The 17783-nt window shown below is 38.5% G+C and overlaps 2 protein-coding genes across 2 annotated transcripts; both read left to right on the forward strand.

Moving 5' to 3' along the window:
• Nucleotides 1-1411: 1411 nt before the first annotated feature.
• top2a (DNA topoisomerase II alpha) lies at nt 1412-14598 on the forward strand (the record flags this gene model as incomplete). The annotated part of the gene is made up of 34 exons (XM_079261474.1): nt 1412-1429; nt 2168-2314; nt 2413-2503; nt 2604-2667; nt 2797-2942; nt 3285-3382; nt 3466-3678; nt 4287-4460; nt 4780-4881; nt 4986-5123; nt 5211-5349; nt 5435-5592; nt 5818-5943; nt 6412-6522; nt 6884-6989; nt 7117-7226; nt 7327-7419; nt 7506-7620; nt 7735-7856; nt 8168-8316; nt 8444-8675; nt 8767-8901; nt 9075-9275; nt 9397-9592; nt 9690-9781; nt 9869-10018; nt 10125-10208; nt 10323-10526; nt 10656-10776; nt 12759-12923; nt 13204-13440; nt 13537-13650; nt 14120-14352; nt 14449-14598. 34 exons carry the CDS (start codon nt 1412-1414, stop codon nt 14596-14598), a joined length of 4734 nt encoding a protein of 1577 aa, XP_079117600.1.
• Nucleotides 14599-16648: 2050 nt separating this feature from the next.
• Nucleotides 16649-17401, forward strand: LOC306771425 (gap junction delta-3 protein-like; the record flags this gene model as incomplete). Its single annotated transcript, XM_079260590.1, has 1 exon — nt 16649-17401. One exon carries the CDS (start codon nt 16649-16651, stop codon nt 17399-17401), a length of 753 nt encoding a protein of 250 aa, XP_079116716.1.
• Between the last annotated feature and the right edge of the window lie 382 nt (nt 17402-17783).

Consider the following 17783-nt stretch of genomic DNA (forward strand, 5'->3'; position numbering starts at 1 on the left):
GTTTGTATGTGCATGTAACAGAGCAGCTGGATTAAATAAGGATATTTGGGAAGGGAGGAAAATGGTATATCAAGCTAAATTTAAGGGGAACATGACATTACAAAAAAGAGAACTCTATCTGGTAATTCAGATTTTGCACCTTTCTAGATAATTAAAAGTATGGGAGTCTACTCATCATTCCTTTCAACAAATCATCACATTTCACGTTCCTAGTTTTTGACCAGCTATTTTGAAAATGTGTTTTATTACTTTCTAACCCTGTATGAGCGTTAAGTTTACAAATTTAAGATAAGATGTTTTTAAAGTGTATCTTAGCTCAGTCTGTAAATCGATTATGTGTAGACAACTGGGTTTTCTGAGTTTCTCTGATGTAAGCCTTTAAATAATATGGTAAGCTTTACAGAAAAAACATAAAATCGGTCTTTGGTGAGCTTAGACCATAGACTGTATATAAGGCTTAGACCAAAAAAAAACCCCCAAAAAAACTGAATAAACAGACCCGGGGAGAAATAGTAAGCGGCATGGTCTCGGGTTTAATGTAATGTATATGACTGTATAGTAATGAAAGTTCCTTTTTTAAACTCACGATATTTGTTATTCTTGGGGGGGGGATAAACTCTTACATTGTATAGAGTTGTAAAAGATTTGATGTCTTCAGTAATCAGGGTTTCTGATGTTTTATTTCGAAAGGGGAAGAGAGTAAGTATGTGCTGTTGGGGCGGTTGTGGTAAAGTAAAACCATTGACGGGTAGAGGTAAAACAAAGGGTAGAGAGCAAGAGAAAAAGTCGGCTGACATGCCAGTTCCGCAGAACCTATTCCTATATTTTGTATATGATAAAATTATAGACGCAGAAACAACCCCCCATCTAAATTGGTGGCAGCAGTATGATGTATGTAAAGGATATATGTTCACCATAAGCAGCGCTTCTGATATTTTATTTTGAAAGGGCAAGACCGGAGGTCTGCTTTCTGACGTTATAGTCTGTGGTTTAAAAAAGTAGAAATGAAGAATAAAGACGACTGTCGTGCATGTTCTTAGTTCGTTTATAATAAAAGTATAGGAGCACTCTCGGCTAAGTAGTTGAATCCACGTTATTCCTTGTATTTAGTTTTTTAGGCAGTCTTCCCCATGTTGACAAACTGATTGGCCGTGAAGCTCAAAGTAGGCGTGTCTTAAGGCAGTTCTTGGTTCCTCATTGGACAAATGTATCACGAGTTCTACAATCTGATTGGTCGAAAAGTTGGCGGGAGTCAGTTCGAAACAAATTTCGAATGTTCAAACTGTGTTCTTGATTTCCTCAGCGACAAAAAGGTCTGGGGTCGACAGTTATAGTGAGGCTTTACGAGGACTTGTTTGTGTAATTTTGCACGTAGTTTGTATTATATTTCAAGTAATAAGTATAAAGAAGAATGGCTGAACCGCTGAAGGTAACTTGCCAGTCACTTGGATATTTGCTTCTGTTCGCCTGGTATACATTGTAAAACGTTTTTTTTTTTATCAACGGTTAACGTTGCTAGCGACATGCTTCAGTTACATTGAAAATGATCATGGAAAATCTCGTGCTATGATATTTATAAGACTTACAAATTGGTTATTCAAAATGTAATTACCAAAAACACATGTTTGTTTATTTTACCCCTCTCGGTACTGCAATGCATCACTTTGGAGACGCAAGCACTTTTGCGAAAACGTGATTATCGTTTTAGTCTTTCCAGAGTTTAGATCAATGCCCACATGTTCTAAAACACAAACATGCATTAACATAGCGCTGTATTTCTACCTATGTCAATATAAATAATGTAACATGTATTTTGGATTTTTGTCTGACTAAACTTGGTCTGAATTAAGTAGCAACTTTAGGTGGAAAGGTTTTATGGACACATTGTGAACTTCCTTTTATATAAAATAAAAATAAACATCTTGGTTCAGCAGCACGGGAGCCTGAGACTTTAGCTCTCAAAGCCAATCTTGGTGACATTTTACCAGGAAAATTTTTTACCGAATAAATAAAAATATATACTAGCCTAAGCTTGCAGTGCTTCTGAAATTGAATGGAAACTAAATGACAAATCATTCATTAAACCCAGAGGGAAATTACAATATTCTCATTGGACACTCTGTCCTGCTTGTTGATTGAAGTATAAAATTAACTTGTTTTCTACCAGGCCTTTTTAGAAAATAAGCCACTGGGAAAGGTGAAGAAAGATCCCAAGCGGCTGTCGGTGGAGAGGATCTATCAGAAGAAGACGCAATTGGAGCATATTTTGCTCAGACCTGATTCCTACATAGGTTCTGTAGAGCCTGTCACTCAAGTAAGAAACCACTAGCTTTTTATGAACAGTAAATTAGAATCTGTAAGTATGTTTGCAATCATTTGCTGATTATTTGTTTTTGGGTTTTTTTCTTTCAGCAAATGTGGGTGTATGATGAGGATGTTGGACTGAACTGCCGTGATGTGACATTTGTGCCTGGGCTTTACAAGATTTTTGATGAGATCCTCGGTGAGTAAATGGCTTTCATAACTTTTTGTAATGTATAATCTTGGCTGTTTAACAATACACGTTCTTAACTGAAACATTGTTTATTAAATTGCCCCAATAGTAAATGCAGCTGACAATAAGCAGAGGGACAAGAGTATGTCCTGCATCAAAGTCAACATCGATGTGTGAGTAAATGTCAAACATCTCAGAATAAGATCTTGAATTTCTGTCACATTGTTGTTTTGCTTGTACAACCCCACGTACTGGATATCTATTGCAAAGTAGCTGTTGGTGAAATGTGTGTATTTTCTTAGTGAAAACAACATCATCAGCGTATGGAATAATGGGAAGGGGATTCCTGTGGTTGTGCACAAGGTGGAGAAGGTCTTTGTGCCTGCTCTCATCTTCGGACAGCTCCTTACCTCCAGCAACTATGACGATGATGAGAAGAAAGTTACTGGTGAGACCAGCTGTGTCTAGGGTTTTAGTTTGCTGTAGATATATTTTTCTACTTTCAGGTATTTTGACCATTAGTATGATTGTATTTGTCTCATTGATTAAATGTTTAAAACCTAAACGTTACAAAGTCACATCCATTTTAAAAAAAAAAAAAAGGCTTAACATGGAGAAAGTATTCACAATTAAACAATTGTTTGTTTTTCTGTTTTGATCATTTCTGATAATTACATTAATAATTACATAGACTCCATGCTTGGGTGAAAATAAGTCCTTGTAAAATGTAATGCCATGCATCGCATTGTCTAAACTAAAAGCAAACTGACTTCCATATTTTTTTCTTTAGGTGGGCGTAATGGGTATGGTGCTAAGCTTTGCAACATCTTCAGCACAAAGTTCACCGTAGAGACTGCCTGTAAAGAGTCAAGGAAGGTTTTCAAGCAGGTAGAAAGCAGGATGATTCACTCTGACTCTTCTTATTATTAACAGAAAAATCCATGTTTACAGTGCTTCCATGTTTTCCACAGACTTGGTATGATAACATGGGCAGAGCAGGAGATGCCAACATCAAACCTTTTGATGGAGAAGAGTACACTTGCATCACCTTCAGACCTGATCTTCCCAAATTTAAGATGAGCATCCTGGACAAAGACACAGTAGCTCTGATGACCAGGAGGGCCTATGACATTGCAGGATCCACCAAGGGTGTGAAGGTGTTCTTCAATGGCAAAAGACTACCAGTAAGTTTTCATGCTTTTTGAATTTTTTGTCTTGCACATTTTCAGCCAACTGTCTGAAAACCCCTTAAACTTGTAAATGTTACTGTTATACTTTTAACACACTATTTTTTTTAAATGTTAAAGCTTAACAACAAAAGAATTTCTTCTCTTAATTAAATTGTTTAAAGTTGAAATGTCAGATTGAACTTTCTGAGGTGAGTTCATCTGTGGTTCTTTAATTTAGCTAACTTATGTTCCTCTTCTAATGTGTTTAAAGACTTGAGATGAGGCTTTTGTTTTTGATTATACTTAAATACTAATGATTTCAAGAGAAAATTTATTATATATTACCTTTGTATTGTGTTTTTCACATGACTATATTGCCATGTTTTGTTCTTAGTGGAGTGTTTTCTCATCTTTTTTTTGTCTAAAGACCCTTGATTTCCATGAAGCAAACTGTGTGAATAGTTTAATTATTAAACATTGTTCCTATTATTGGCTGTTTTTCTCATTTGAATTACCCCCCTAATAAGGGCAACAATATCGCTTCCCCCTTGCTGTACATCTTTGTTTTGTAAACAATCCTAAATTTAAACTTATAAATACTTATAAAGGCAAAATCACCCCAGGTTGCAGGTTTTCGTAGCTACGTGGACATGTACGTGAAGGACAAGGTGGATGAGCTGGGGGGTCCCCTCACTGTGGTGCATGAACTGGTCAATGAGCGCTGGGAGGTGTGCCTCACCATGAGCGAGAAAGGTTTCCAGCAAGTCAGCTTCGTAAACAGCATTGCCACTACAAAGGTAATGTCTCAGTGTATTAAACTCATTGTGGAGGATGTATAGTGTATCAGAATAATTAATAAAGTTGTAATTGGTTTTACCTCTATGTCCAATGATCTGTTTAGGATTTGAAGAAGTTTGTTAAAATACTGTGCCAGTCTTAACTTTATTGATTTGTCAGCCATTTTTTAAAATTTAAATATAAAAACATCTATAAAGCATTTTGGGGCTTTTTGTTAAGTACAAGTGTGGCTGCTCTCCAAGCCACTTTGTGTCACTGGGATTAAGATTTATAACATTTATTCTGCAAATGGGATCTTGTGTGCGTTATGAATCTTAGGGAGGCAGGCATGTCGATTATGTGGCTGACCAGGTGGTTAGCAAGCTCATTGAAGTGGTGAAGAAGAGGAACAAAGCCGGTGTAGCTGTCAAGCCTTTCCAGGTAGAGTAACTATTGCCTCTTCTAGAGCCAAACAGATAGTCAGTTCAACTCATCCCTGTGTTTACTCATTTCTGTCAACAATGTTCTGTCCCATCTCCATGTAGGTGAAGAACCACATGTGGCTGTTTGTTAACTGCCTGATTGAAAACCCCACCTTCGACTCTCAGACTAAAGAGAACATGACATTGCAGCAGAAGAACTTTGGGTCCACTTGTTCCCTCGGTGATAAGTTCATTAAGCAGGTACTGATGAAGTAATGGCACTTTATTAACTGGGTGTGCACTCATTTAGGCTTTCTCTAACTGCCACTCATCTTCTGGTTCTCATAGGCCACAAGCTGTGGAATTGTGGAAAGCATTATGAACTGGGTGAAGTTCAAAGCTCAGTCTCAGCTCAACAAGAAATGCTCTGCTGTTAAGCACACAAAAATCAAAGGTGTGCCAAAGCTGGATGATGCTAATGATGCAGGTAATTGTACATTGCTAATATTCTTTAGTGGAAGAAAGATTCTAATAAGCAGCCATTTTTCACTACTAACGGGGTTTTCTCGCAGGTGGGAAGAACTCCATCGGCTGCACACTTATCCTTACTGAAGGAGACTCAGCCAAGACACTTGCTGTGTCTGGGTTGGGAGTGGTTGGAAGGGATCGATATGGTGTGTTCCCCCTCCGAGGAAAGATGCTCAATGTTCGAGAAGCCTCCCACAAACAGGTCAGGCTTCACAGCATTTTTTTTTGTTTGTTTGTTTTCCTTGACATCAGACGACGGCTTAGTAGTAAAATATCTATGCATAGGGTGTGCATATACAGCTATATGTATAAATAATCATGCCATTAATAAACTAAAACACATTAAATCACAGTTTGGTTAGAGAAAATGATGTTTAATTTCATGTCTGTCAAAAGCATTTAGGATGAATGGTGTGCTCTTCTGCAGATTATGGAAAACGCTGAAATTAACAACATCATCAAGATCCTCGGTCTACAGTACAAGAAGAACTACAGTGACCCGGAATCCCTCAGAAGTCTGCGTTATGGAAAGATCATGATCATGACAGATCAGGTGATTTATTTAATCCACAGCCATAACTTTTAAAACAACCTGGATAAATGTGACACTAACCTTACTACAGAGAGGCGAAAGGCACATGTGGAGCAAGAGTAAATGAGGGGCTCGTTTGAATAAGTATTTATCATTTCCTACTTGAACGAAGCCTCTAAATTTTAACCAGCATGGCGCTCAGCACAGTCCTTCATTAGACGGAAAGGTTTCAGGACTAGCACAAAACACGGTGGTTATAGGAATAAAAATCTGGCTTATTCTCAATTAAATGTCACATTAGTTTTAAGATACAGAAATCTTAAACTTGTTACATAATTTTATATTTATTTGATGCTCCATAAAATGAATCCATCTGAAACTATAATTTAGTGTTTGTGTGTGTGTGTGTGCGTGTGTGTGTGTGTGTGTGTGTGTTTTATTCTTTCTTCTGCCCCCCCCCCCCCCCCCCCCCCCCCCCCATTCTGACAGGATCAAGATGGCTCCCACATTAAGGGTCTGCTGATCAACTTCATCCACCACAACTGGCCATCATTGCTCCGCCATAACTTCCTGGAAGAGTTCATCACCCCCATCATCAAGGTACTTGGGTTCAGTAAAAGTCTTGCTTCTGCTGTAGATATCTTATCTTGGCTGTTTGCCAGTTTGGGCTCCGTGCCAGCTAACCACAAAATTACATTATCTGATAGCTGGCTAGTAAAACAACACAATTAATAATGTGAAACAAATGTAATTTTCTGTTCCAGAAGAGATACATATTGGGTTTTCTAAGCAGACGGCCCAAATTTTGTGACAATACCGCCATCTACTGCCAAAACCTGATAATGCTCAACCGAATTAAATGAAAGCTGCATTCCTTTTTCTGTATGTAAATATTTTTTCTTTGCTTTTACATTATTTTGACTTGACATCACAATGTTGCATTTTGTCCTCCTTTCTTTAGGCATCGCACAAGAAAACGCAGCTGTCTTTCTACAGCATCCCTGAATTCAACGCATGGAAGGAGAGCCAGTCCAACCACAAATCTTGGAAAGTCAAATACTACAAAGGTTTGTTCCGAACCCTGTGTGGTAGTAAAATCAGACAAGTAAGCAACTCATACCTGCTTAGTGGCTACGATGTATTTGGTAATGTATTTTTATTAAAATGGCAACTTTTCTGTCTTCGTCAATCCAGGTTTGGGAACCAGCACATCTCAGGAAGCCAAGGAGTACTTCTCTGATATGCAGAGACACCGTATTCCTTTCAAGTACTCAGGACCTGAAGACGATGAAGCTATCACCCTCGTAAGATGTTTTCCACCTGTTAAGTAGGAATCTCTGGTTTTGTGACCAGGATGTAACCAGTCATTATAGTGTTTTATTCAAATCTGGTCCTTTTGGTCAGGCCTTTAGCAAGAAGAAAGTGGAAGAGCGAAAAGAGTGGCTCACCAACTTCATGATCAACAGACGGCAACGCAGGGAGCACAACCTTCCTGAGGTAATGCCTCTAGCAGTTAAGTGGTTTAATGGATTAATTTGTTGATTCTATTAAGTTTTGATGCTTATTTTGCTGTTTGTTTAAAGGACTACCTTTACGGTCAATCAACCAAGTCGCTTTCCTACAATGACTTTGTCAACAAGGAGCTTGTACTTTTCTCCAACTCTGACAATGAGAGGTCCATTCCCTGCTTGGTTGATGGTGTGTGAAAGGATTGATATCACTCAGAAATTTTATTTATTTATTTTTTTTAAACTCTTAAATACACACTTGGATAAAATAGTTTCATAAAGGTGCTTTTTCTGTATGACTTAGGTTTGAAACCGGGACAGAGGAAGGTGCTGTTCTGTTGCTTCAAAAGAAATGACAAGCGGGAGGTGAAGGTGGCCCAGCTGGCCGGTTCAGTGGCAGAGATGTCGGCCTACCACCATGGAGAGGTGAGAGAGCCTAAACGAACTCATGTCAACAAGGTTTGAATGCTGATAACAAGCAGTTGTTGGTTGATAAATTTATTTTTATTCGCATTGTATTTATTTGAACTTGTTTGCTATCAACTTAACTTTAAACAAACAATAGCTATTATTTAGATCAGACAATAAAAAAATTAGGCAAAATATTTAAATGACAATTAACTCATCAACCTTTTTGTTGGTTTTATGACAGCTTTTAAACATAGAAAGCTATTTATTTAAACAAGTGTTGGCACTGTGGAGAATAATTACGATGGTTTAATCTCATTGTTTTTCAGGTGTCTCTGATGATGACCATCATTGGTTTAGCCCAGAACTTTGTGGGAAGCAACAACATGAATCTCCTGCAGCCTCTGGGACAGTTTGGAACCAGGCTACATGGTGGCAAAGATTCTGCTAGTCCTCGATACATCTTCACCATGCTCAGGTAGAAAACAAGCACTTGACACAACAAACGCCTCCTGTGCAGTTTTTATTGGTCAGGGCTTAGAGTGGAGGTGTATTTTTATGGTTTTTAATTTCACTTACTGACTTTGAATGTTCCCATCTTTCAGCCCCCTAGCTCGTCTTGTTTTCCCACCAGTGGACGACAACCTACTGAAGTACAACTTCGATGACAACCAGCGGGTGGAGCCAGAATGGTACATTCCCATCATCCCCACTGTGCTGGTGAACGGTTCGGAAGGTATCGGCACAGGCTGGGCCAGCAAGATCCCCAACTTTGACATACGTGAGATAATCAGCAACATCCACCGGATGCTGAATGGCGAGGAGCCGCTGCCGATGGTGAGGACATGGATTTCTGAAATGTCATCTTGTGCTTTCTTGCATATGAACGGGTTGACAAGACTTTTTTTTTTTTTCCTCTCTCTCATAGCTTCCAAACTACAAAGGCTTCAGAGGCACCATTGATCAGGTGATGGACAACCAGTACATGAATAGTGGAGAAGTGGCCATCATTGATTCCACCACCATCGAGATCTCTGAATTGCCCGTCAAATCCTGGACTCAGGTAAGTTATTGGAACTTGTTCTTCTTCCTTTCAGAGACATGGATGGAACTTCTAACAGCAAACTCAACCCTGACTTCAATTAAATGTTTTTTTTTTTGTTTTTTTATTTTATTTCAAGTACTCCAATAATAACGAACTCTATATGTTTTCTTGCATGATTTTCTGTGATTTAGACCTACAAGGAGAACGTTCTGGAGCCGATGCTGAATGGCACAGAGAAAGCTCCTCCACTAATCACTGACTACAAGGACTATCACACTGACACAACCGTGCGCTTTGTGGTCAAGATGACAGAAGAGAAGCTGAGGGAGGCGGAGGCTGCAGGCCTGCATAAAGTTTTTAAGCTCCAGAGCCCTCTCACCTGTAATTCTATGGTGAGTACTGCCACATGAGTCCAAAACAAGGACTACATCTTCTTACCAGGATCATATTAGATGATTGCTGAGTTTCTCTCTACAACATCATCAACAATTGTATCTGTTATTTTGTTTTCAGGTTCTGTTTGACCATGTGGGCAGCTTGAAAAAGTACGAGTCCATACAGGATATCTTAAGAGACTTCTTTGAGCTGAGGATGAAGTACTATGTCCTGAGAAAGGACTGGTTGACTGGCATGCTGGGGGCAGAGGGTGCTAAACTGTCAAACCAGGCCCGCTTCATCCTGGAGAAAATTCAGGGAACCTTGGTCATTGGTTGGTAGCTAGTTTTTATAACACTTGACATTTGGGATGGTTGTAGGGACTTGGTCATAACTCTTTCTTTGAATTAATACTGTTTATCTGCTGGTAGAAAACAAGCCCAAAAAGGAACTCATTCGCATGCTGCAGCAGATGGGCTACGACTCTGACCCAGTCAAAGCTTGGAAACAGGCTCAAGAGAAGGTGGGATCTTTTCTTTTATCAAATGACACCTTGTAATATGATACTATGAATCAATTTTACATTTTAGCCTTGTGCTCAATATATTAGAATGAAGAGGGAATGGAAGATGAAGAGGAGGAAGAGGAGCAAACAGACAAAGATGATAATGGGCCTGACTACAACTACTTGCTTAGTATGCCTATGTGGTTCTTGACCAAAGAGAAGAAAGAGGAGCTGTGCAAACAGAGGGATGCTAAGGTGACTTTCATCTGCTATATGCTGCAATCTTACTTATAGGAAAGGTTTGGTGGGTTTTTTTTTTTTGGTTTTTTTTTTTGTTAAACTTCTCATCCAATTGCTGTAGTTGACAGAGCTGAACACGCTGAAGAAAAAGTCTCCAGCAGACCTGTGGAGAGAAGACCTTGCTGCTTTCTCAGAAGAATTGGAGGTATCTCCTCTTGTTGTGTGTTTTTTCTGAATGCAGTCAGATGTAGACTTTGTTGCAGTACTTATTTTCTAGTTCTTTTCTTCTGAATCTTTTCTTGTTTCTTGTCCCATCTAGCGCCTTGAGGCAAAAGAAAAGGAGAACGCCATTCTTCCTGTGAAGGGAGCTGGGAAAGGGAAAGCCATGAAGGTGAAGAAGGAGACTTTGCCCACCCCACAGGGCCGCCGTGTTGTTCCACGCGTCACCAGCACAATGAAAGCTGAGGCGAACAGAAAGGCTGATCTAAAGAAAGGCGAAGGCAAAAGGGGCAAGAAGGTCAAGGTACGATGCTCATTGGTGGTTAAACGCAAACCCGACAAATCAAGGGCACAGTGTTTCTTGTAGTATGTTAACTTTGATTATCACAACTGTCGCATGATGATGAATCCAGCATCTTGTTCTTCAATGCAGAGTGAAGATGTTGTGATGAAGATGGAGTTCAGAGAAGATGCAGAGAATATTGAGCCAATTGAAGAAACTGGTTTGGCTGCAAGACTCGGCAAGAAAACGAAAACTCAGGCCAAAGAGAAAGGTGAGGAAAAATGTCTTGGTTTCTGAAATGTCAGATTAATACATGTGATGTACTTTTGACATTTGTGCAGTAGGGTTGCACGGTATACCTGTACCAGTAAAGTACTGCAATACTAGAGCTTCGAAAGCAGTGCTATACCAGTTTTTAAAAACAAACAGTGCTTTTTTTTCTTTTTTTTTCTTTGTAAATGTTTAACACAAAAGAATTGGTAAATTGGAGCCTTATCTGTTAAGTGCTGCAAGGCCAGTGAGTGTGACTCCCACTGGAGGAAAAACAGAGTCACGTTGCAAACAAACCGTACGGTTTGGAAATATTTTGAGTTCAAACCAAAAAAATCAAGGTGAGATGCTATACTCTGAGGCGCCACAGTGCAGCGATGCCACAGAGTGTCTTGCAAATGAAAGCAACGCTTCCAACTCAATGAAACATTTAAAGGACAACACGCAAACTTTTTCAGTGACTTCAGTCAGGACCGACAGGTGATCATGTAGTTCACCTGTTCAATGCAGTTATGTGGAAGAAAATGGCGCAGAGCCTCTCCCAGCCCAGTATAAACCTACAGTAACCTACATACACAGCTAAAACATGTCCATGGTTAATAAATGCATTTAAAAATAAAAAGATATATTACGTTCTTAAAATATTTTAATAAGTTAATTGGCCCACAGAAATGAACTTACAGATGTTACAGTGAAGTCAGATGCACAAACATGATTTTATACAAGGACATCACCCCATTGGCCATTTAATCTTCCAATTAATCAATATTATAAACTATTAAGGCAAAGCTTAAGGTAGAATAAATAAAAACATTGTCTTGGCCTACAATATTTTAATTGATTTAAATAGATGAGATATCCGATTTATGTTTCTAGTTATGTCCATGTTGAACAATGAGTAAAATAAAGCAACAGCGTTCCAATGAAAATGACATTGTTAATTAAAATACTGAATCCCTTCTAGACTGACAGAGGAAAATGTAGACACTTTTAATTTGTTGGCTAAGAAGCTGAAAAACGATGATAAAAAAAAAAACCAGCCAGCCTAGGAGTTTTTGATGCTAAACTGTTTTATTTTAAATGCCAGTCCTTTGTTCACCTGGTTCTCTTTGTTCTAAAGGACAGAAAATTTAAATTCCCACGCCAATTATTTTTCTTTATTATATCTTTTGTTGTTCCCAAATTGTCTTTTTAAAATGAAGAAAATATTGACACTAGAGTGTGTTTTACCATTTTACAAAAAGTATCGAAATACCCAATTTCTGTTTCAATACCATTTTGTATCGTGACAACCCTGTGCAGTGTACTTGTAGTTTTACTCTTCGAAATAAGAAGACTTGACCATGCTGTACTCTTACCATATTAAACTGTAGTTTGTTCCTGCTTCGCTGTTATATTCAACTGTTGTGTGGATTATTCTGCATTTAAAACTGTGTAGCTCCTTGATACGTTTAGCAGACTCCAGTTGCTGAATTAAACATCTTTTTAACACATTCAGTATGATTTACAGCGTTGGTGTCATGCGCCTCAACTTCAGCATGTAAAGAATGTAGGGCTTATATGCCAACAAAGATGATACACACAATTCCTGTGGGTGTCAGATTAGTTATCAGCAGCATTCTCCAAAAACTAAGAACCAGATTTTCTTCCTCCTTTCAAATGAAGTTCACAACCTATCTAGTGTTGATCAGCATTACATCTTCCTCATAACATGAAGCAGGGTGGGGATGGCTGGCAAGCAATCAGGATAGAAATAAAACCAATGAGTGTGTTCATGCCGAAAGCTTTCAGTGGAAAAATGCTCTGACATTCAAATGGGTTGGGTTGAGTATTAATGTGCTACACCTAAAATAGATACAAGTATGCACCCAGAGCTTGCTGCGAAATATTAAAAATGTTTATTTGTAGATTTAACTTAGAAATAATTCACCGAGATCCACTGTAAGAAAGTGTTTTTTATTTTTCTTTCAAAAAATTCTGCAGACGCTTCAAAGACTGGCAAGCAGACCACTCTGCAGTTCAAGCCTGTCGCCAAGAAGCCAAAGAAGAACCCGTGGTCAGATGAAGAGTCTCCCAGTGAGTCTGATGATGAAATGGAGGCAGAGGAAGTTGTTGCCCCCAGGGAGAAAAAAGAACGCAAAACTAAAGGTGACTTGTATCAACTACTCACACTCCTCTAGTAAAAATTGTGCACTCACACAGGTGAAAAACACTTTCCAGATCACATTCTAGCTCTTCTGTTTATCAGATTGGGACATGATGAACACACCCCGACATGTTGCCTGACTCTGATTAGCTCTGTTCTCACGACAGTAGCTGTTTGGTTTCTCATTTAGCATGATGAGTCGGAACTTCCTCTTTGAACAAAATACTCATTTAAAATGACATTATTGCTAAATCTGCCTTTTTTATTTTCTATTCTTTAAAGCTCCAGTAAAGTACAGCTTGTCTGACAGTGAAGATGAATTTGATGACTGGGGGAAGAAAAGCGCTCCTAAACGGAACGCCATCCTCAGCGATGACGATACAAGCTTTGCCCCAGAGCCCAGTACTCTATCTGATAGCGACCTGAATTCTCCTGCACCTCTCCTCAAAGCTCCAGAGCCAAAAAAAGTAACAAAGAGCAAAACAACTCTCAAAAAACAAACCGAAACCAAGTCCAGTTGTAAGTATTGTCATGAGTTAGTCGTTTTATAAGCTGAGGAACAGTTAGGACAAAGGTCTGTGAGGTTAATCATCTGTTCATTGTGGAATTTTACAGCACCGTCTGATGATCAGGTCCTTGCATCCAAGGCTCAAAGTAAAACCAAAGAAGCTGCATCTAAGAAAGCTGCTCCTGCAAAGAAACCAGCTGTGGCCAAGAAGAAGACAACAGGTACTCACTGGACACCGCTCATTGTGGCTTATAGAACTGAGTTTAAAATAAAAAAATAGAAATATTTTGATACAATTAAAATGTAATTAATCCAGAACTGAGTCGTTAAATTTTATTTTTATTACAAGTTTCCTTTTCCAGTCGCAAAGATAAAAACAAATCAATTTCAAATCAAAATGGATTTAATAAAAATGCAATCGCATCATGCTGTTGAGAATCTGATCAAATTTAAATTGGGAAATTAGTGGTGATACCCAGCACGAGTCATTTATATAAAACATTCGCTTAGTTGCAGAAGTCAGGGTACAGCGTTTCAAAGTTATAAACTAAGCTGTTTTTTTTTTTAAACAATTATTGCTCATTTTTACTCATTTGTCTTAGTAGCGCGTGTAAATTACACGCTTTACAGAATGATGGAAAAGAAAGTCTTTGCATATTTATGTGGGGTTTTTTTGTTTTTGTCTTCCAGATGCAAAGCAGCCCTCCATTTTGGATGCACTCTCTAAACCCAAGCCTTCATCCAACACTGCTGCCAAAAAAGTTCCCTCATTTGACTCCAGTGACTCAGAGGCTGAAATAAAGGCTCCAGCTGCGAAGGCAAAACCTCTTTTGAAACGGAAACAGACTGTGATTGATGACTCTGACAGCAGCTCAGACAACCTCATGTCACGCCTCAAGGCCAAAACCAGTGCTGTCACCAAGGTCAGTCTTATACACTGAACTTCAGAAAAGACTTGGGTTCATGTAGATTTTATGTCACCATGAATGCATTTTAAACACAATTTTTTTTCTTTTCAGAAAACAAAGAAATGGGATGAGGATGACAGCTTCCAGGTTTCAGACCAAGAGGCATCGGCTCCCGTTGCCGTGGTACCACGAGAGAAACCCTCACGTGCTCGGAAACCTGTTGCATACAAGTTGGATTCAGATTCTGATGAAGATTTTTAGTTGCCTTTGTCTCTGACTCATTGCTCGTGTTTTTGCTTTTAGGGTTTTGTTTAAAGGACATTTTTAGTACAGCTGTATTTGCATTCAAGTGGACCTTTTTTTTTTTTTTTTTTTAAAGGAGAGAGAAAAAACTTATGTTGCAAAATAACACTTTCTTTAATTGGTGTTTGTTATCCATTTGCTTGTGTTTTTGTCTTGTAAATATTTCTACGGTTCATTTGAATGTTTTTACCAATAAAGTTTGTGTTGATCTTGCACTGTGTTGACAATTATGTAAACATCTTGCCTCTGGGTTAAAATCAGGTTTTGGGTAGGAGTTTTACTCAGAAAATAACTGCAGACATGTGACAAACTGGTTGTCAGAAACTTTAGATTTGTATGTTTATAGATATCTGAAAGCTGTGTTTGTCACACTTTTTTTACTTCAGTTCTCAAATTTTAAGCTCCGGTTGGATCAATTTTAATATGTAAAGAAAACCTAATGTGTATGTCAAAGCGAAAGGACATTTCATTTCTAAATATAAAGCTGTTCCAGAGATATGAACTGCCAAATACAACATGGGCAACTATCCCCATTGTGGGGTTGGTTGTCACAATGCTATTTCAATGAAATTTTTTTTTTTTTTTTTTTTAAGTAATTAAAAAATTGTATACTTTAGTTCAATCTTTATATTAAAAATATTTAATATTTTAGTTGAAACAACTCTTAATTGAGGCTTCAGCCTCTCATATCATGAACATACAATTCCTCTGAAAGAAAAACGGTTCAAACGAAGGTCTTTAGAGTCTTTCTTTCTTACACATGTATTATGAAAGGGCAAAATTTTTTATTTTTTTTATTTATTTTTTTTTACACGTTAATTTCAGTATTAGAAAAGCAAGAGAGAACGAGATTTGTCTTCCTCTGCTGATTAGCTGCTTTTTTTCCCCCCCAAATTCTTTTTGTCTCAAGGGTATTTGATGTGTCACATGAGACAACCATCCCCAACATGCATGTTAAGCTACAGGTTAAGCAGGTCAAGCATAAACAGCCTAGCAAAGAAAAAAAACATCCTGCTGTAGCTCTTCCTTTATTCTATAAAATTTAAAAAAAAAAAAAAAAAAGTGTTTTTAAAATACTTCATAAGTGACTTAAAAAAGAATGCAGAAAATCTGAAAAGTTACATTTTAGTGTCAAAAACATAAAATGTCCTTTAATCTTAGTGTCAAAGGTCAGAATGCTAATTTAACCATGTAGCTAATCCATGACCTCTGAAGGAAATTTCAGCACTGCTTTTTTTTTAAAACATGGTTGTGATGTGACCGCTGTGACAACCAACCCTGCTCTCCCTACCTAATGCCTTCACCTCAATGAGTAAAGATAAGTTTGTATTATTTAGTCGTGTGCTTTTACAGTACATTAGCCCAAAGCTAAACTTTAAACCTCACACCGTAGACTTGTGATTCATTGAAACGTCAACTGCAGCTATTAATAAAATTTCTGCCTCATCATGTTCTCAAGTTCATGTGATGTAACCAGGAAAACTGGTGGTACAGCTTAAACCAGATTGTTCCTGCCACTAAACCCTTTGAAATGTGACAAATTCACATGCAGTCTGGAACAACCTTTTTTCCTTAGGTATCTTGACATTTTTATCTCAGGACAAAGAGGATTTTACAGATTAATCAAAGTATATTTTTTGTGTCTGCAGAGGGTAGTTAAGATCCATCAGGCTGAACCTGTTTTGTCAGTGACTTGCTCCAGAAGCAAAACTCCAGATATGTTGAAGTAGTGGATTGTAGGCGGTGTTACAGAATTGTTGTGGTTTAATAGCTGTTCTTTCAGTGTTCATCATTTTCATTTTTACTTCCAAGTCATCAACATCAGGGGGAATAAACCCTGAATTAGACTTTGATCTTTGGATGACTTTTGTCTCATTATGATCATGAACTGGATATAAGGACCACATTTCAGTTTCTTTTTTACCCAGTAAGAGTTTTTTTCTCCTTGAGCGACAGTTGGACCAGTCTTCAGATTTCTGTCTGTCCGTCCCCTGACACTTTTGAAGCCATGGCTGAATGGAGCATGCTTGATAAATTTTTTGACAACCTCCAGGGACAATTGCCGATGCTTGGTCGCTTCTGGCTTTTACTCATGCTTGTGTTTCGGATAGTGATCCTGGGAACCATAGCGACTGACCTGTTTGAGGACGAGCAATCAGAGTTTACATGCAACACCCTCCAGCCCGGCTGTAAACAGGTGTGTTATGATGAGGCGTTCCCCATCTCACAGTACAGATTCTGGGTGTTCCACATTGTCGTGATTGCTACACCTTCCCTGCTTTATGTCATGTATGCCACACATCATGATAATAAGAAGACACGCTCTGGGTCCTCTCTTCGCCACAGCAAGGACCAGATTGAAGACCCCCATTTGCGAAAGCTCTACATTACAAATGTGATTTTCCGCATAGTGGGAGAAATAGGTTTCATAGTGGGGCAGTGCTATTTGTATGGCTTTGAGGTGAAACCTGAGTATACCTGCACACGTAAACCCTGTCCTCAAATAGTAGACTGCTTCCCCTCCCGACCGACAGAGAAAACCGTCTTCCTCTGCTTTTACTTTGCTGTTGGAGTGATATCAGCTATTTCCAGTTGTACAGAGCTTGTCTACAACTCAAGAAAGTGGTTCTGCTCGAGCCGAAATGATAACAAGGAAGAAGAGGTGAAGATGGTTGCTGTGAGAGTGGCCAGTTCATCAAGTAGCAACCTCAGTAGGAAAAGCTCCAGAAACAAAAGGATTAACACATCAATTGCGGTGTGACAGCCTGTTTATATTCTGCTCAAGCTTTTCACCATCTTTCCTGATTTCTGTGTGGTCTTGCTCTTCAAATTATTTCACTGTTAATGTTTGACAGTTTTACCGACACACAAAAAATAAAAGGCCTGAAGAGGAAATTACAAGAAAAGGAAATGAGCCTAGAAAAAACTTATGGCGAAGCCTTGGTGACTTGTTGGTCTGATTTATCATATGAACAGAGAGGAAGATGAAGAAGAAACACAGGAATAATCTGGATACACTTGTTTACCTCATCTTTGATTACCTGTGCAACACACTTGTTAATGAAAAAATCCAGTGAAACGTAACATTTCAGCAACATGTGGTGTTTTGGACGATTAAGGACAAAAAAAAAAAAAAAAACCTA

The sequence above is a fragment of the Telmatherina bonti genome, assembly GCF_933228915.1.
Source record: "Telmatherina bonti genome assembly, chromosome: 21".
In the NCBI taxonomy this organism is placed as follows: Eukaryota; Metazoa; Chordata; class Actinopteri; order Atheriniformes; family Telmatherinidae; genus Telmatherina; species Telmatherina bonti.